The sequence below is a fragment of the Sparus aurata genome, chromosome 24 (assembly GCF_900880675.1).
Source record: "Sparus aurata chromosome 24, fSpaAur1.1, whole genome shotgun sequence".
Taxonomy (NCBI): domain Eukaryota; kingdom Metazoa; phylum Chordata; class Actinopteri; order Spariformes; family Sparidae; genus Sparus; species Sparus aurata.
In genome coordinates this window covers 5,243,954-5,264,419 of record NC_044210.1, presented here as the reverse complement: position 1 = coordinate 5,264,419, position 20,466 = coordinate 5,243,954, and the positions used below count along the sequence as shown (strand labels likewise).

Below are 20,466 nucleotides of genomic sequence, written 5' to 3'. Positions count from 1 at the left end.
CTGGATTTACGTGAATGTTTTCAGAAACTGGACTTACCGTTCAGACCACTATTTTTTTGCTGCTTGAAAACATACCCAGCACCAACTTGGATTGCTGTTAAACGCTACATCATACATTTTGTTGCTGTAGTTTGTTGTAGGCCTATCCAGTTGCGTTCAGGGGTATTTTGGTCTGCGCCCGTTGAAAACGCTCATTGGAAATCAAAGATGAACTGAGAGGTTTTGACAAAATGCTAGAAAAAATGGGGAAAGCTTAATGAATTCATGGCGAGGGAAGTCTTCCGTACTCGACAGAGCAAGGGACTGACTATGTAACAGATGAGGCTGTTGGAATAATTTCCCTTTGACAGGCTTTCCATCTCGCGTACCCCCAACCACAACCCCACTCTGTGCTGTCCAATTAATTAAAAACTTTTTCAAATGATTTGTTAAAAAACGTAGATTCATAAAAGAAGACAAATTGGAGAGAGAGTGTGGGAGGCCGAGATGCTAGTTGTTTGTGCATATGGAGGAAAGAGAGAGGGAGCAGCTGGTCCGGGGGTGTTTCTCTGAAGGAGGCTACACTAATGTTGGTCTAATGTTAGTGTTAATCAGGTTAGCATATGCCCTGTGTGTGTGTGTATGTGTGTGTGTTGATATGAGGTTTTTTACTGAGGCACCTGCTTTATATTAATGAAGAAATAGAGAAGGCTATAACCCACACCATCACTCAACAGCTCTCTCTTTCTGCCCGTCTCACTTTCGTTCCGTCTTAGGCACTCCCACACGCATGCACACACACTTTTACACACTTCCAATTCCCATGGGAAAAGCCACATTTGACGCACTTGGAGAGCACAGCATAAGTTGGATCAAGTCCTGCTTTCTATTTTTCACAAACATGCTCGCGAGTTCAGAAGCGTAGTCTATTCTGGATCGATTTAACACACACACGCGCACTCTTTTTACCACACATGCACATGCACACACAGTACATGTAAATGAGCATGAACGCAAGCACACCGACTGACATACGTGTGCATAAACACCAGCTCACACACTTTATAACAGACTTTTAAGAGGTATCACACCGCAAACACATTAAAAAACACACACTCCGCGGAAAGGCAGCATACACACACATGTGCGCACACACACTCAGTCACCATCAAAGGGCTGCAAACCTCAGATTTGGCCAAACTGAAGCTGTTTTCAGAGTTCATTTCTCTGTAGGCGGCGCCAGCCAACTCCATCCTGGCAGCTCACACACACACTCAAAACTTTTTTTTAAGGAAAATCCCATAATTCAGTAATTACATGAAATGCAGTCTCTTGATCCTGGTTACCTCACGACCCCCTCTGAGATCACCCTTGCTCGCCACTCGAAAGCAAAACACACACCCTAGACTTTCTGTCAAACACACTCATTTGCTCATCATGCCTCATGCAGCAGCCGAGGCTTGTGCTGATTAAAGGCTGCCCGTTGGTCCTGACTCTCTGGACCGGGATCTGTGCTATTCTGGCCCGTGTAATTGCACATGCCCCACCACAAGTTAGTGTTTGGATCATACACCCCAGAATTACTATGAACAAGCTACTGTGACGAGCTACTGGAAAAGCAGCCGAACAGATTGAAAATCATAGAGGAGAAATGAGGAAGGAGCATACAGGAGCCAGTTCTCTGTTGATGTAGGGACTGAGGTGATAATTATGAAACGAAAGTAGTGCTGCAAAGATGGTTCCTTTTAACAAGCCATTTAGTCCAATATTCAGTCTGTAAGATCGTTGTAGGTGAGCTGAGATAACTTTATGTTTTCCAATACAAATTTAGTGCTTTGTTGTACCAGTATATTAAAACCTTCAAGAAAAAGGCACATTATCTGGACATCACCTGACAGAGTTTACGTACTTGTTTGTGGATCAAAAACGTATTCCTATCCTGTATATGAAGAAGAAATGACTCTTTTGATGGAGACAGCAGCTATTCCCAGTTTGAAGTGAGTCAAAGGAACCCAATGTTGACTGTTCAAACAGATTGTCAACCATCTCCTTAACCTTCTACCCTGTCTGTTCTTTATCACCATGTTCCGAGCAATTCTCATTTTGCTATTATATTGCTTTAAACACTATTCGTAACTTCTGTAACAGTATTGAGTATATAGCCATATATATTTTGGTGAAACAGTAAGTGTTGGAACTCCCATTGATCGACAATGAGACATTGATTATGAGAAGGGGTTGTTGTAGTTTCTGTTGACATTCAGGTAATTATTATTGAAAAAGTATCCACTCTAATTGAAAAGATACCCTCATACTTAAACTATAACATCTGTATGACTTCTCTGAAAACCTGACGAGTCCAATTTTTTGATCTGCCACCACCACGGTTAAAGTGTCATTATATTTAGGCAGTTAAAAGTACTTGATTAAGGTTTAGGGATGTTAACAATCATGGTTAACATTACTAATTGTTTAAAGACACTTGTTTTTTTTTTGATGGTGTACCGTTTTGCACGGTACTTCAGCTCTGCTATCTAGAGAGGAAGGTAATCCCCATCACAATCGCAAGTGGTTGTCATTAGGAGACATTGTTGCCAAGTGTTTGCACAATTGATCGATACCCTATATTTCTGGGTAGAATTGTCTTGAATTAACTGAATTTGATGACTATAACCACTGATCTCCACCATCAAGTAAGCCAGAGACTTGCCGATACCATCGTCCATAGCTGATGGCTAAAACTAATTGGTTTCCATATTTCACTGTGAGCATCATTGTATGCCAATTTGGTAGACACTGCTAAACCCTAACCTTGGCCTTTCAAGCCTTTATGAGTGTTTGATACTTGCAATGGATCATTGCTGGTATTTTGCAGAGCTTTTGTTTTCATTTACATTTTAGGGGCATTTAGCAGATGATTTTGTCCAAATAAACTTACATTAATTCATACATACATTCATACACTGATGGCGTAGGCTGCCATGCAAGGTGCCGACCAGCACATCAGCAGCAGTTTAGGGTTCAGTATCTTGCCCAAGGACACTAAGGCAGGCAGACCAGGAGAACTGAACCATGACCTTCCGATAACAAGATTCTGGCTCTACCCCTGAGCCAAAGCTTCCTAAATACCAGTCTTGCCTGTCAGTCAGCTGTCAGTCCCCCCTTGTGACACACTCAGAATGCTTTTCTGAACTTATGCATTACAGAATAACATTCAAAGATCAGTGGCTCCTTTCAAAAGAGTCACTGATAACACTGGTTCTAACTTTGATACTGTACCACAAACGCTTTTAGAGACCAAGAGACGAAGAGAGGGCATGTTCATTCATTTCCATGTTTCTGACATAATTTCACACTTTTTAATCACTTTCTATTGTTTTTACATCATCTGTTCTTTACTGTTTCATGGTTTGGTTTGTGCACACAGGAGCATTTTCTCAAGAACATACATACATAGACTCAGGCACAGGCTGAACTCTTGCTCACACTCATGGGACACAAAGACAAGAGTGAATATCTCATTCAAGCATTATGTTTCCACCCACTCCTATCAGGAGTTTTCACACACACGTATTGCACCTTTCTCCCTCTCTTCTTTACAAAGTCACAATGAGTGATTCCATCCACGGACACCTCCTCTCTGTCCTTGTCTCATCCCTGAGGCTCAACACACTCCTCTCCCCCTCTTTTTTCGTTTTTGTTTTAAGTCACTTCATTCCAATGCTGCACGGCAGCCTGGTGAGGATTTTTATTTTTTTTGCCAACTCCTCTCCCTCCTCCCCATCTGGGCCGACAAAGGCCTACAGGGACTTATTTGGTGTCTGTCTTTATCCCCACAGCTTGTCTCTGGCCTACAGGCAAACTGCAGAGTGTGATCTGTCTGCAAGTTGATAGAAATCTCCCATTCTCCTCCTTACTTGCGCCCGCTCTGGCTTCAAAGCTCGTCACCACTCTGTGTTTGAATTTAAGAAGGGGAGGTTAGCTGGGGTCGCCTATGAGTGTGTGTGTCTCTTTGCTGAAGTACCATTGCTCCACTACAAGAGGACTTTGGAAGGCTATCAGCGCAGTCACAGGACTGAGCAGTCTTAGGGCCCAGGCACCCTAAACTGACATCAAAGAATTAGCAGCAACAAAGGACGACTGTTGTGTTGGCACATGTCGCCTTTGTCTAGGCCAAAAAACTGCTCTTGAACACACTGGAGGGACTACAGTTCTGCGCCTGCGTGAGAGGAAATAACTCTCCATACCTCCAGGCGGCAGTAGTCTGTATTGTTCATTCAAAAAAAGAAACCAGAGGACTCAGGACTGCGGATTTATAAACTGTTGTTATGACACTACTGAGAAGCTGAGATGAAAAATTAGGAGAAACCATGCTAAATGGGTTAATTCATGGATACTACGTCAACTGGTCAGAGGGGCTTTCATCTCGTTTGCGGTTTCTGTTCTTGTGCATGACTCATTTAGCCGAACAGCCAATCTGAGTGATTTCTCTTACCAAAAGGCTCTGCCGCAGATTTAAAAATGCTTAGTCGTTCAAGAAAATGCTGACAACGACCAACCACTGCCAACGGTGCAGGACACACCACCAAAACTAAGGCCCAGACGCTCACCAATGGCCCAGACATATTACCTTGCCCACACAGGTGTGATTGTTGCATTGTTACAGTTTCACCAACACGTAATAAAAGGTGAAAAATGAAGACCATTCTTTACTATACCATTCTGTAAAGACATTCTGTACTTTGTGCTTCAGACAAGCACACCACAGCAGATGAAGTTTGGGCAAACTGACTCTTAAAACCGATGACGCTCTCTCAGTGGTTTGGGAGTTGGCAGGAGTTGCATCAAAGTATCTGAAGGTCAGACGCATCAACCTCACGACATTTGCAGCAGGCCATTGGAGGCCATGAGGAGCCGGATTCACTCATCAAAGCCTCCGTCACTGGTGGTGGTGTCAACCCCCACATCCACAAATCTGCGACTGTAAGGAGGGGGCAACAGAAGACTGTTTAACCTGTGCTGTGGAGATGGTGCTGTCAGAGAACACAGACACATGACTTGACAGAACCAGAGGGGGAGCTGTTTGAAGATGTGTTAGTGATTTTTGCAGTGCTTGTGTCTGTGGTGTGTGTGGTGTGTGTGTGTGTGTGTGTGTGTGTGTGTGTGTGTGTGTGTGTGTGTGTGTGTGTGTGTGTGTGTGTGTGTGTGTGTGTGTGTGTGTGTGTGTGTGTGTAAGACAATGGTTTAAACATCAGTGCCATGCCCAGGCGTATACACACACAAACACACTCTGTGTTGCGCTGTTCTATAGCAGCCTAGTAAAAAATAAACCCAAAAACTGTCTCTCTCTTAGTCACTTGCCCTATGACATACCTTCCAGGGTATAACCTAGACAGAAAAAAAAATCAAACTAACCACACACGCACACACATCCACACACGCTCACAGGGGTATTTGGATGTTATTTCAGTGAACAGTGGGGAAGCAAACAAGCACACAGATGGGGAGAGGAAACGGGGACACAGGTACTGTAAATAAACAACACCCCATGGCCACTGCCATGGCCACACACACTCACCCTGACACACACATGGAACAGGTTTAAGATGCATGTTGATTGCAGCGTCATTTGGTAACAAAGTGCACACACGTGTAGGCTCCCCTTCCAGCGTCAAAGGCAATTTAAAAAGTTTAAACAGTCACTGATTTGGTTCGCTGGCCCTTGATTAGCAGCTTAATTAACATTCAACTTTATATTCTATTTGCACTCAGCATAACCCAACAGGAATACGAGTGCTTTATGTAACCAGATGAAAATGACCAGCCCAGCCCATTTTGTGTCACGCTGAAGAGTCCAGTTACAAAATGTTTGTGACTTATAGCCACTTCAACACATCAAATACTCTCTTGGGTGGCAATATGTTCCTCAGTATGTTTGTGCACTTGGAGCCAGTGACATCAGTTCATTTCCTGAGGAGTGTAAAACGTCCTTTTGAATGTGTGCTTGCTCAGTTGCGAGTAAACACATCGAATGTATTTAGAGTTTGTGTAAACCGTTTAAAACTTTAAATCAGAGCAACTTTAGCGGAACAAATAAAGTATTCTTCATGGAGCCATTCTTAAAAAATGATGGAAGTTAAAACGAGCACAGTGAATTCTTCTATTTGCAGTGCAGCTAATGAACTGACACTCTTTTCACACTACCTGTTACATCCTCGTATGGGAAGATTAAACCACAGGCACACACACGCGTCCAGTCCCAGTCTGAACCCAACTGTATGTAAATGTAAAAAGCCATTCTAAGGTCAAGAGTTGAGGCCTAAACAAACACTAACAATGAAGACAATTACCAGCAGATTGGCCTATTACCAAAATAGACTGCATTCCAGTCTGAGTGTGTGTAACCTTTGGTCCCCGTGTGTGTGGGTGTGTGCGTGTGTGTGTACCATCTGCTGCTAACGAGCTCAGAGTGAGCAGGGTCCAGGTGTGGGAGTGTTTAGCGTACACTGGGGGGCAAGTGAGCCTCCTGTTTGAGATACGCAAACACACACACACATAGCCGTTTAATACCGCATAATCGCGTGTGCCAACGGGCAAGACTTAACTAGCATGAAAGAGGTGCTTTGACCTTTTTTGAGTTGAGTGGGTTATTAGTTGGTAACTATGCCAACGAGCCATTTCACAACAATATTACACATTTATTATTTAATTAGTGAAGACACTCAGTCTGGCCAGCGGCCCCCTGACAAACACAAAGGAATGAAAAATAAGAAAACACAGATAGTTACTCAAATCCTGTTTTTGTGCTGCTGTTAGACTAAAGTACATCCACCTGTTCAATCTGAATATTGCAGTTTAAATGTGATAACAATGTCCTAATTTTCTCAGGATGTTTTATACTGATTCACACAGTTATCTGATATTTGGCAACCTGGTTATGAGACTCACCAATCAACTATCTTTCTCCGAACTGTGCTCACATGCACATGTTAAAACAGAGAAGCCAAGATTACACACACGGTGTGGGGGTATGACTTCATCTTCTGCTCACAACACCATCATTCCACTTAATCTTTACATAGCAAAAACAAATGAAAATAGTTGATTGTTTGATTAATTACCTATACGCTCAAAAATGTATTTGCCTGAAACAGTGACTGTAAGTATTTAAATTGCATGTACATTTTCAATATAATTGGTGGTCACATTTAATTCCAAGTTTTTCTTCTATGTTGAGTCCAAGTGGTGTACAGTATACATTAATTTACAAGATGTGTGATTTATTACAGGAGAGACACCAAGAGACAAATAACCAATTTGAAATGTTTTACGACTCTGTATGATACTTAAATGATATAATTTGTTTTTAGAGATGTTCCCCTTAACTTGATATGTTAAGATTTACTAAACGCATAAGGTGTATGCATGAGTCTGCATTAACTAAGTTATTTAACGCATACACATAGAGTCAACATGATAGAAAAACTTTGCATTGAATGTGTCACTTTAGAATGAACTCATATAATAGAATTCATGAAAGATTTACATGTAATTATAAAACCCGGAGTCGGAGCGAAATTGCCATTTAAAATGAATATTCACTGAAAGAGACTCAGAAAAGAGTTGCCTTTACTTTTACCGTTTTCAGAACTATCCAGCTCCCCATGGGTATGCAAACTGAGAGAAAAAAAAAGTGCATTTTTTAAATTTAGCTGTGTTCATGATGATGCACTACAAATAGCTGTTGTTTTGTTTATGAAAACCACTGAATGCTGTTTGAATACACTTGTAACCCAGGTCCCATGTAGTTAAGAGAAAAGCTAGAGTGGTTAATACGATGAGACTGGGCCTGGGCTCGTTGTAGGAAAAATACAACTATTTTATATGTTACTTTAATAATGACCACCACAACTGTACTTTAAATACAAAAAACCTCACAGGTATTTATTTATACAAAATGAAATAATATTTAAATGGGAAGATATTTCCTTATGAAATAGATGGCGGCAATATAGATAATGTTAAATTTACAGCTTCTTCAAATGGTTACTTCTCTTTTAAGTTTAAAAACAAAACGTGTTGCTGTACACACTTGTATAATAAAGCATAGGTACTCAAAAATCACTTCTTTTTACTTTCAAAGAAATACCTCTTATTATACCTCTTATACCTCTTCTTATACTTGGAGATAAAGGAAATCAGATCCTCTTAACATATTCAATTTACCTTCAAAACAGTTGCTGGAAACGACTCAATATGTACCTGTGGGCCCACACACATTCACATGAAACATACTAGAAACGAAACTTAAACCCGTTGCAGGCCTGTTGGATGAAGCTCGTGTGCGGTGGGGCCTAAAAACTGTAATGGCCGCTTCACTCTGAGCGTAAAATAAAAGCACGTGCACAATTGTTCAGTTAGTACTCACGAATCCAATGTTTGTTAGTAGGGATAGAAGGGGACAAGCGATGGCAGTCTCATGAGGGCAATGGAAATGGCAGTCACAGTTCAAACACACAGGCGTGGGCAATGGCGCACAGCAACGAAGTCACAAGGAAGAAAAAACAGCAGGGCCGTCGGTTGGAAACCCGTCTCGATCTCTCTCTCCTTCTCCAACGTCAGCCTCCTTTAAGGATATCATTCATAAGTTGAGCCACAATATCAACTGCTATCTCTTGTTGAATTAGCATTAGTTCGCTTTAGCTTCAAAGTCATCTTAACGCTAAAACTACGATACACAGGCACATTAGCACTGCATGCTACCGCTAGCTAGCATGTCGCTAACCGCGTTACACATCCAGTCTACTTTACACTATAACTGTTAGATATAGCACAAAATACAGGCATACACATCATATTCACCTCTTGCAGGTCACACAGAAGTTTGTATCAGGACAACGAGTAGTCGACCTCCACGATAAAACTTAAATGCTCTCCACAACACGATGCCTCCTTCTTAGCTCTCTGGTCGATAGCGTCTCTGTCTCTCCTGTCGCATGCTCACTACGCACCAAGCTAACCTGCGCCACTAGTCCCACCTCTTACACAGTGACTTTACTCTGATTGGTTTGTGAGTTTGATAACCACCAAAGGAAACACAGGAATTAAATGATTGACATTAAACAGGTAACAAGTTAGATTACACATAAGAATACTGCTACTTCTTCTCTCCTTTTCTCTGGATCACGGATATCTTATCAACTCTATGAACTTAACCTTTTTAGCATATTTATCTTTTAACTGTAAATAGTCTTATTAAACTGTACATATTATATTTATACCTTTTATCCAGCACATATTTTAACCATTAGTTTTTTAATATTATGAACTTTCTCTTTCAAATTCCATGAACTTTTTAATACAACATTTTATCATACTTTGAATTGAATTTTATGCACTGTATCCTAAATGATTTTAGACAGGGCTACACACTGCAGTGTTGCAGGCTTCATCTTTGCAAGCAACAGCTGTTTTCCAGCATGACCTATGCTCTCATCATCCTTTGTATACACTCTATTTTGTCCTTGAATGCATTAAAGCAATCGGGCAGTGATGTATATCAACTGTTTCTCTCCAAACAAACTTTCAAAGAGATTAAATTAAAAGCCTCCCACAGAGTTGTAGTAACTCTGGAGATGCTTATATATCATGTTACAGTATATGTATATGCAGACATGTATGGGAATGAGTGTCTGTGTATATGTAAGTGCCTTTCATATGTATGTGGTTAAGTTCATACTTAATTGTTAACAACTAGTGGCTGCAGTATGTGGACTCTGTTTTGTTTTGTGTCCACCTCCGCACACATCTTTAACAACTTCTCCAGTTTTCCCTCCCATGCTGGCTCAGTTCTCTCCCTCCCTGTTTATCGTTTCCCTCTCCATCCTGCCATGGGGGAGTCAGCAGAATCTCATCACAGTGATTTTTAGGGAGCGGGGGGGGGGGCTGGCCAATGAATATCGGGTGGGTTCCGCGTCAGTTGTGCCAGTCGGATGGAGGGCGTGGGGGTGAGATTGCCAACAGGAGGTGGGCATGGGGTGCCAGGCGGAGACTCTGCGCTGAGACACATGCTTAATTAGCATCCACGATGGATGGAGGAGGAAGAAAGGGATGGATGGATGGAAGGAGGAATAGATGGCAGTACAGGAGGCTAATTATGCCGTTTGAAAAGAGATGGCGGAGGAAAGCGGTTTGGGAAAAAAACGAAAATCTGAGCATCTCAGTCCCAGGATGAAAGCGCTGCTCAGGCATTGTGACAAAGCACTTGGACTCTCATTTGAGGCTCATTGTATATATGAGCATCAGAAATTTACAGCAAAGCCAAAAGTGCTCCAAGAAATTCATTTCCTGAGCTCCGGCAATACTTTCTGATGAATGCGACAGCTGTGCTGCTAGAGTTGATTGGTGTGTGTGTGTGTGTATGTGTGTGTGTTCCAATGCGTATCATCTGGCACTGTCAAGGCATGGCTTTCTAATTTGGAAAAATGGAAAAGTGACTTTCCGCTCATTCACACTCGCACACGCGCCAACCATTCTGTCAGAGCGTTTGTCAGCTGGTGAATTGCGGCGGGGCGCGATGACTCGACACAATTATGCACTTTATAAGAAAGATTGTTCCGATACGTTTAAGCTCGTTTGCTCTCCCTGATGAGAAAGTATTAAAAGCAGTCTGAAGATCTGCTGATTGGATTTTTGAACAGTGAACTCCAAGATTAACAAAGTCTTCCAGCTTTACAGTTTTACCACATGACACTCGTGAGAAATAAGGACTCCCCTATCATGTGTGTGTGTGTGCGTGTGCGTGTGTTGTGGTCTGGCATAGAGCTCAGAGAGAATCTGGCTTCCTGTCAGCTACCGTCTGCACAAGACGTCAACTTTTTCCACTGATATCCACTTAGTAGCAGCACACATGCATGTACCGCAGATACACGCAGCGCTATATACAGTATGATGTCACCAGGTTCAGGGCGAGGACGTGAACTTGCGGGGAATAATTATCGTTCACCATCTCCGGAGACGTGGGTCTTCGCTCACCGACCGCCGCTTCAGAAGTCTGTCTGCTACATTTTCACTCAAACCTGGATGAATTTCATTTTGCCGTTTTACCAGTTGCCATGGTGAGACTGAGACTTGTTTTGTGTGTTTGTTTACTTGTGCGTGTGTGTGTGTGTGTGAGTACCACACCAGTATTTCAAGGAACATCATCTGGCACTAAAGCAGACTGTCTAATTTGGGGAAATGGGCTTCCACATGAGCAATCCATATGACAGACATCCATAATATGTGTGTGTGTGTGTGTGTGTGTGTGTGTGTGTTAGTTAATAAAAGAGTCCTCCAGACCTTTGGCTGCAGGCTATTATGTTAATACAATCAATGGGCAAAGAATTTCACTAATTTTATCTGAACGCGCATTTCCTTCCGTCCCCATCGTTCTCTTCCTCTTCCTGTTACCTTGTCTTTTTTTCACTCAGAAGATGTATTAGGCCTTGTTCAGCACACACACACCCACACCGCCACACACACACAGAAGGTCCTCCACCTGAGTCCCAGCTTCTTGCTGAGACTAATGCTCCCTTTACCTCATATTATGCATCTCTTTGCATAATGCCCCCAACCTAATACACACACACTGCCATCCAAAGATGGAGCGTTCACTTTCCCGACATCATATTAAACCTGCACACAAAGACCCACATGCCCCCCCCCCCCGACCACCACAATATTAACATACACATATACACACACGCAGACACAAAGCCACTTCAGTGAATAGAGCCTTGCTCCAGCCTTGGCTCTGATGTGCTTTCACTTCCTGGATCCCATTCAGAGACATTAGAGCTCCCTATATTACAGAGACATGCTAATGATATCTGGTAATGCGCCGCCGCCGCATTGACATGCAGAATGAGTTTGAACTGACGCGTACACGCAAAAGACAGCAATAGACTCGTCCTCCGTGGAGTCATTTCGAATCTTTATAGTGCATGTTCGTGGTAATGCATTCTGTGTATGTGGTGTTGTATCACTTTGATAGCCGGGATCAAACGCATCACTGTTTACCTCTTTAGATTTCCATGTGTGCGTCTGCCAAAGCTGCGATCGCTCGGCTGTGTACACACGTGCACGTCATTAACTGTATGACGGCTGCTGTTGTGTGTTCGACCGACATGCCAGCGCGTGCGTGTTACCCCCACAGCTGCGTATGGTGTGTTTGACCGATGAAATGTCCTTTGAATAAACAGCCTGTGTTTGTACGTGAAAAACTCCGAGCCCAGAACCTAGATTACACATAATTGAAACTGTATGCTCTCTGTCTACTCTGCCTTCAGGGCTGGCTTGTTCAAACCCCCCTTCCATTGTTGCAACCTTACGACGTGTCCACACTTGCGCAACTCAGTCCGCCACCACATCTTTTTTCACTCACTGTTAGCTTTTGATCCATACAGAGTCGATGGTTTTCACAGCAAATAGGTTGATAGCATACCTGCACTAATATTGGCAGGTATGCAAAAAAAGAAATCCCTCATTAGGTGTTTTGATGATGCGGATGGAGAGCGCTAGCAAGTTACTTCAAAGTCGCCTGTATCCATTTAATTCATATCATACCGTTTTCATACTCATTAAACCTTTCATAGAGCCCTCGTGCCTGTATGGAAACATCCGCGTTTGTTATGTTCCTCCACTCATTCATCAAGATTGTTCCTTTTCATTTGTCCCCCGTCTATAAGTGATCATATAGAGCAGGAGGTGACACAAGAGTTTTTTTTGTCCAGCTGAGCAAACTAGCCGTCGCCGTACTACTCCACTATCATACGATGCCTTTAATCCATAGTCGCTCGCCAGCAGAAAGAGAATGAAGAAGAAGAGATGCAGCTGTGGCTGGAAAGGGACCTGAAAATGCTATTGAGTAAACAGCACGTCCAGATTTATCCGCCTGAGCATGCACTTTAATCAGTCACTTCCTGGTGTGCCTGAACAACCTACTGGGCCAATGTATTTTTTTTTTCTGTTTGTTTGTTTCATGACTGGTGTGTTTGCATGAACCGTACACACACATGTTCATCGGAGGGGCACTGTGCTTACATGTGGCTCCATGTGTTTATGGTACCACATGTGTGGCAGTCCATGATTTCTTCCTCTCGTTTTTTTTTTTTTTTTTGTTTCCTCTGAAAACCACAAGCCGGCACAGGAACACATACATGCTTTGCATACTTTATGTACATGAAGAGAGTTAAATTTCAGCAGCAAATTAAATTAAATATTACTGAGGTTAAACATGTCGCTTGTTTAGCTTTTTTTTTTTTCATCAAATCACCACCCGAGTGACTTCTTGTAAGGCAGGTTTGACTTCAACGCTTTGCTCAAGGATATTTTGACTTTTGAGTGACTGAACTTTGGAACTTTTTAGTCTTAAATTACTTAAATTCTTGTCCCGTGTCTCCTCTCAGATGGCACCCAGAGACTCTCGACCCGTGCCCCGCTACGAGGACAAGGAGCGACAGTACCCCACACAGCCCAGGTGAGACCACTCTTCCTTTCCTCGTTGTGGGAAATTAAGGGATAACGTCTCGCCCCTCCCTCCCTTTGTGTCTCCCCCACTCACACACACACACACACGCACGCACACACGCGGCACAGACTAATCCTCTTTGGAGCTTATAATTAAATCTGGAGTGTTTGCCTTGGGAGTGTCTACTCATCCCAGGAATAGGAGTGTTCAGCTCTCCAGAGAGCAGGGCACAGGCAGGAGGATCACACACACGCACGCACAGAGGATGGTTTGCTCTTATGAAGAATGTATAACCTCTAGTGTGGGTCTAATGGAACTGCACATGTTCCTCCTGTTTGTTTAAACGTCCTCTTGCCAAATTAGGCACACACACCTCGTCCGTTCTCCATATTAAGTGTTTCCCTGCACACACGCATAAGTCCAATCACACCAGAATTATAACCCGACTCGTAAGTGTCTGTGTGTGTGTGTGTGTGTGCGTGCACATGCTGAGCAAACGGCATCACTGTGATGTTCGCGGCCCAACGGCTAAGTGGAGCGTGGAGTGGCGCAGAGCGAGGAAAGTGAGAGGAGGAGAATGAGGAAATAGAGGGGACACCGGGATAGAGAGGAGGAGAGTGAGAAAAAGAGAACAGTCATTTCACGGGTTATTGCCCCTCCTGATATGACAGGCACCAGGGAGCGCAGACATCAGCGCTGGCTCAGAGGGGACGAGACACACTGAGAATCTTGGGAAGAGAAGGAGGGACATGAGCCGGCAGCAGAGGGACAGAAAGATTGGCCAACTGTAACTGTGGAGACGACCCAAATGGAGACAGACAGGCTGAGGGAGACCTGGAGGAGCTTTGACAGCTCAGTCCAAACTATTGTTATGCACAGTAACGCAGAAGAAAGAAGACCAGAGTTCAAGACACGCACTTATTGAAACTTTCTCTGTAAATTGAAGTCAGTCTGGAAAATTGAAAACCTTCCCAGCCATTCAGACGGGCAGAAATGAAAGTTGAATTCTACATTTTACTGCCGAAATGAATTCTTTCAATTATTTCTTTAGAGTTTTTACAGTACAGAGTACAGCGAAAATAATGGGAAGATCAATTGATTGTAAAAGCGACCAAAGTGAAATGAAAGACAAAATAATTAAGAAATTTTAAAAAAACATGGTCGCTTAAATCAAAGCACATCTTGCCGTGCTGGGCGGATGGTCTGAAATCCATAAGACGTTCCTGCGTGCTCAGAAAGATATAGCCCTATTTTTTTAAATGTCACAGTCCTGTTCCTGTTTTCACAATTTATTTGAACAAATTAAATGTTGGCTGTCCTTACTGGTTCCATTTAAGCGAGATACTTTTCTTTGCTTCACATGATATCATGCCAGTCCTCATCACAGATACGGGGTCTAGCTTCCTGTCCAGTTGGCAACAATTCTGATCAGCCATTAATCATTTTGTTAATTTTTCAAGCAAAATGGCCAAATGCTCTCTGTTCCAGCCTTTCATTTGAATCTTCGGCCCTTTCCACGTCTACACCGGTATTTCTCAAAACAAAGCTTTTTCTTTGCATTTTGGTCTTTGGTACACACAAACGGTCTTTTGGTAGAAGTTCCTCCCGGTTGAAGATGTTCAGAAACTTTTTTAAGTTCTTAATTCGGAAACAGAAATTTCTGTAAAGATGACGCAGACACCCACTTCCTCTTCTAACATTGGCATCATCGGCAGATAAGAACTCGGAGTATGCGTTTGGATATTGAAGCATTTGTGTCCATACACTGTATCGTCTCTATTTAAACAGACATGAAATTGAATGAGAGGGTTTGCTGATTAATACTATTGCGATGGCCATAATTTTTTTCCTTTGCCTTTTTTTGTTCACAAATTACTGTCGAAACGATTAATTGAGTTATCATTTAATTAACTCATCAAGCAAAAGTGCCAGACATTCTGTGGTGTCATTATCACGACTTTCCAGTCAGATAAACAAACAGGATTTAAAATGAGAAAAATGAATCTGCAAACTGCACAGAACGTCAGCTGAAATGTTGGACTATATTATACTCGATGACCTTTCGAACGTTTTATATTTAAGTGATAAAGTAGAAGCAGTCATCATATTCTCTGGCTCATGTAATTTGGCATAACAATAAGTCAGGTTCAAAATATGTTCATTACCTCGAGAAATATTCTCATTGTTATTTAACTATTGTTCATCTCCTCTTTGAAGTATTTTTAGACCCAAGACCCATAGGATATCATCCGTTTGAAATGCATATAGTACAGTTAACATGCTGCTGGGGACATCTTCCTCAGCAGAAGAGCAAAAAGCGAAGAGCAACAAAAGGCTGAGGGAAAGTGCTGGATCGAGTTTGAACACTATTCAAACGCGCACGTTTGTGTTCTTGTTTCTGATGTTTCTGTAAAGATAAATCATGACTCCTCAGTCCCCCGAACTCCTCCGAACTCCTCTCAACATAAATACAGAGGCGAGAGGAGGAGGAGACGCAAATATATTCCGGGAATGTTTTTTCTTTTTTTTTTTTTTTCATCGAGGGGGAAAAAAAACAGGAGAGAAAGAGAGAGCAGACACAGCAGTGAATTGAATGCATTTTTCAAAGTGGAGCTGAACTTTGTGCAAAATCCCCCCGGGGGCCGCCATTATTGAAAGCCATTTCCTCTCAAAATGAGTGCGGCTCCACCATTGGCCTGGCTCTCATTAGCATACATTTGGCCTGCCTTTGTGTGGAGCCGGCTGGGGCTGCAGCTGGAGGGGTGGGAGTGAAGGAGGTGAGTGTGCATGATTGAGATTGTGTGTGTGTGTGTGTGTGTGTGTGTGTGTGTGTGTGTGTGTGTGTGCGTTTGGATACTACAGGAGATGTAGCAAAGCACCTCACAGATGGGAGCATATGGGGAGAGAGTAGAAGGAGAGGTAAGAGTCAGACTGACAGGGATGAAATGGAGGTGGAATCAAGCTGTTCAGGGGAACATTTAAATATTTCACTTTCACTGTTGTGTTGCTTAAATTTGGCATCAAGTTGTCTGCATATTGTAGTTCTCCCAATGAAAGAACCTTGGTGTGATCTTTTAAATGTGGGATTTTCAAAATATTGGAGGTGTTTCTGTTTCATCCTTTATTTTCTACCATAGGTTCAAGTCTTTTGCACTTTTTTTTATAGCTTTACGGAATACAGCATATTCCACCTTTCTCACAGTTCTCACAAAAAACATGGGAGCAAGTCAGAGTTAACCTACCCACCTACTTTATTTCTTCATCGCATTGGAAAGCATTTCTCATCACTGTCCCGCTGCCCAAATTGTGGTTTCATTATACTGAGATCTCTCTGGCTACCTGCCCACCTCTCAAATCAAGATTTTTTCTTTGGACCTGAAGAAGACTGAATGCCAAAGTTGCAGGGCTGATGGAAAGGAAGTGGACCTCAGCCTGGGACTGAGTGCTGAGGGCTACTGCATAGCAGCCAACAAGAGAAGCTGAAGTCTGGGAAAAGAGGATTTGGAAGGAGGGCTGGAAGTGGCAGCGTCGAGAGGTTTGCCCCAGGGGGGGGTGATAGTGCTACTTTGGCTCCTACCTCCCTCTCCATTGGCCATTAATGCTGGGGTGCAGCTCAGCCTGCGGATAGGCTCAGTGCTGGGGGATACACACAATTGCGCACACACACACACGGCCATATGGAGAATATTAACATCATTACCAATTCAAAGCAGCAGGTCATGGGCGCGGCGACCCAGCCCCAGGTTATCCAATCAGAGCACCCCCTGACCCACTCCCCCAACGTGATTGGATTAGGGGGCCGGATTGGCACGGCTACGTTGCTGGCCACGGATGATAATTGGCTGATTAATGTGCAGCCGATGGCCAGTGAGTCAAAGAGCACAGGGTTCCAACCGAGGGACCATACCGGCCTCATGAAGCTCCGGTCACATCTGGACAATGGAGCTGGTCCACAGAGACCGACACAAGGTGTGTGTGTGTGTGTGTGTGTGTGTGTTTGTGTGCTCAACTGGTAGGGGTCTTTGCAAGTCCAATCAGTTTCAAAATATATTCAGTCCAATATGTCTACTGTTGGACAGTGGATCACTTCATTTAATGTGGGTAGTCGTGTTTTTTGATAAAAGATAGAGAGCATGAACTGTGAAGCTCAGGAAAAACTTCTTGTTATTCCATTGCAGTTCTGCAAGTGTTGGTGCCCCTTCCTGTCTGGGTCTGTGTGGTTCAATCGAGTCCAAAAAACATTGAGCCTGTTTCAGGTCTGGCGTCCTCCAAAGATGACAATTGGTCAGTTGCTCCGCTACTTTGGTACAGATTAACACATCCCAACAGTTTTAGGACGGGCTGCTATTCCATTTTGTATGGACATTCATGGTTCCCAGAGGATGAGGCCTGCTGACTTTGGTGATACAATACAAAATACATTATCAAGATCCCAGGGGGGAAACTGGGTGCGACAGTACACAAAGGACAGACATCATGTGGGACAATAGAAAAAGTCATACACATCTCAAGGCACTACAAAATATGGAAAGAGCACTGCACTATAATGAATACATTGTGTAAACATTAATATGAGTGGATTAGTATATATTGGTGATTGACTGATTGAATGACATCAGCATCAAAATATTATACAAGTATGATCACTGTCCTAGTCAACATTATATCATCACCACCATCATCGCTAATGGTGATGGTGACTGTTACTGGTAATGATTAACAGTAACTGTCAGTGACAATGTTCATTAGAAACTCACTGCCGTTCCCTGAAAACATTGGACATTGGACGATCCTCATTTTCGCATGACTCTCTTGAGATTTTAATATCGATGGTTCAAGACCACTTCAAGCAAAGTGCTCTTGAGGTTAGGTTATGAGGTTGATCTTTGTAGTTTTTCCAGGAACATTCTCAAAAACTATTAACGGTTTCACATGAAATTTGGTTTAGACGATACATTTCTTGTAATTCTTGTATTTTTACTTCTTGTATCATTAATCATGTCAAAATACTAATTTGTCCATCCTACAAGATTAAAAACATTCCCATCATCCTTATTAGAGGTGGCAGTATTAGCAGGAGAGGTGGGGGGAAAATGCTGCTTTATCATAAGAACAGTTTGCATATCTGCAATCTTCTGGTTTCCTTTATTGAATGACTAATACAGACTACTGCTACCTGGTGGTATTTAGGGTTATTTCTACTCACGGAGGAATAGTTAGTGTGTTGCAGCTCTTTCTCTGAGACACAGGCAACATGAGACAACATCTGCCTTAATCGCAGCTCGTTTATTTTGTCGGTTTTGTGTGTCTGGTCCCTTTGTCAGAATATAACAATTTGGGCTTTCTGTTTCACAAATTGTTTTTGATAACATGCAAAATTGTGGTCTTCAGTAAAAGACGTTTGAGGAACACATCTTTTTGCACATGTGTTTGCAGTCAGTCATTCTAAGGAGCCTCTCGGGTTCAGCCTTTTGAGGACCAACTGAATGCTCAGCGCTCACACTAAGTGCCCTCTGCCCCTCCTTAAAAAAACAGAGGGCAACATCTTGATTGTCCTCAGCATGTTGAGTATCCTCTGGCATGTGGGAAAGTGTCCCTTAAGGACTCTCGTCTGACCTTCTTGAAAAGTGCCCACGCTCGCATGCACTTCCCAGACTTAAAGCCACTTGGTTTTCTCCGCCATGTCCCAGCACATGAACCTTTTCACCTTGCCTGTGTCAGCTCGGGCCCTAATGAGCCACGTCCAGCCTGGACACACCTAGCAACACAGAATAGAAAAGAATAAATGCCTCATTCCCCCCCCCCCCACCATCAGAATCAAAGCAATCTGACTAGAACAGGATGAATAAATAAGAAAAGACAAGAGGAATATTACAAATGGAAATGGAAAAAGGTTCCCTAATTTTCACTCCTACCTTGCACAGTTGGCCGGTTGTACAGGACAGGTCTGTTATTATTTTAGCACAGTAATATTGTTGTGGCCTGTAGTAGTCTGGGGCGCTCTGTGAATTTGGATGGCTTTTTCAAGGTCAGCTGAGAAATCATATTTTCGCTGCACTCGCCCCGTCTTTATTAAAACCCAATCCCGCTTCTCACAGTTTCATAAGCGATCAACTGTTTTCCCCACCCGCTGCTGTCCAGCTGTCGAATGACTCACTTTAAACTCACCCAACTCGGTTAGAGTTATTGTCTCCGTAACTCATTTAATTTCTCGGTTCCTGGAGAGCCTCGGAGTGTGTCTTTCCTCACAGCAGTTTTTCTACATTTGCCCCAGAACAGCTGCTGATGTCTTTCCGGGGCCCTGCCTGATTGGTTTAAAAGGTGATGTGACCCCCTCTTTTATTGTTAGGTAAGCAACCATAGAGCATCTGAAGCAATGTGCGGATTATTTTGTTTGATTTCCCGAGAGGTGTCCTGACCCTTCTCTTATTTGCGGGCCCTTTTATGAAGGAAAGGGCCCCGTCGGTTCACAGAGGCAGCGATGTTTGTCCAGCTAACGGTGTTTGGGAAATGTAATGGAATCAGCGGTAGGAAATGAAAGGGCTTTAGCCAGCTCTGTCGCATACACAGCTGGGGGTGCCGGTGGCTCTACCTGTTTACAATAACTATCCTTTTTCTGTTTTCTGCGCTTTTCCTTGATTCCATCAATCCTTTTGTCCCCTTTTTTTGTGCCGCTTCTGTTTACATCTCTCACACGTCTCTTTGTGTCTCGTCTCCTTCGCTGTCTTGCCCTTCGCCTCCATCCCTCTCTCCCGCAGCCTCCTCAGGTCTGCGTATGGGAAAACGAAAATCATGGCTTTATAAATAAAACAAGAGGTACACACTCCGAGGCCTTGGCGCTCCCCATGAGCTTGGTGAGAAATACAAAGACTGTCATGTACAAGTCGGCATGACATTCGGCCCACAAATACGGATGGACGGGTGGCTCTGCGGAAGAGATGCAGGAGTCACCGTGAATCCAAATGTTCTCCTCTTTG

At 43.1% G+C, this 20,466-nt stretch overlaps 1 protein-coding gene across 3 annotated transcripts in view; it reads left to right on the top strand.

The window, feature by feature from the left end:
- The window catches only part of pard3ba (par-3 family cell polarity regulator beta a), a 185,808-nt gene that overhangs the window by 153,866 nt on the left and 11,476 nt on the right, over positions 1–20,466 (top strand). For 2 of the 3 annotated variants that reach the window (XM_030410309.1, XM_030410312.1), the window contains one exon: positions 13,428–13,498. In XM_030410309.1, the coding sequence (XP_030266169.1) occupies positions 13,428–13,498 (71 nt within the window). Of the gene's footprint in view, positions 1–13,427; positions 13,499–14,160; positions 14,493–20,466 lie in introns of those variants that run through there. The other variant, XM_030410311.1, reaches the window with a different exon arrangement.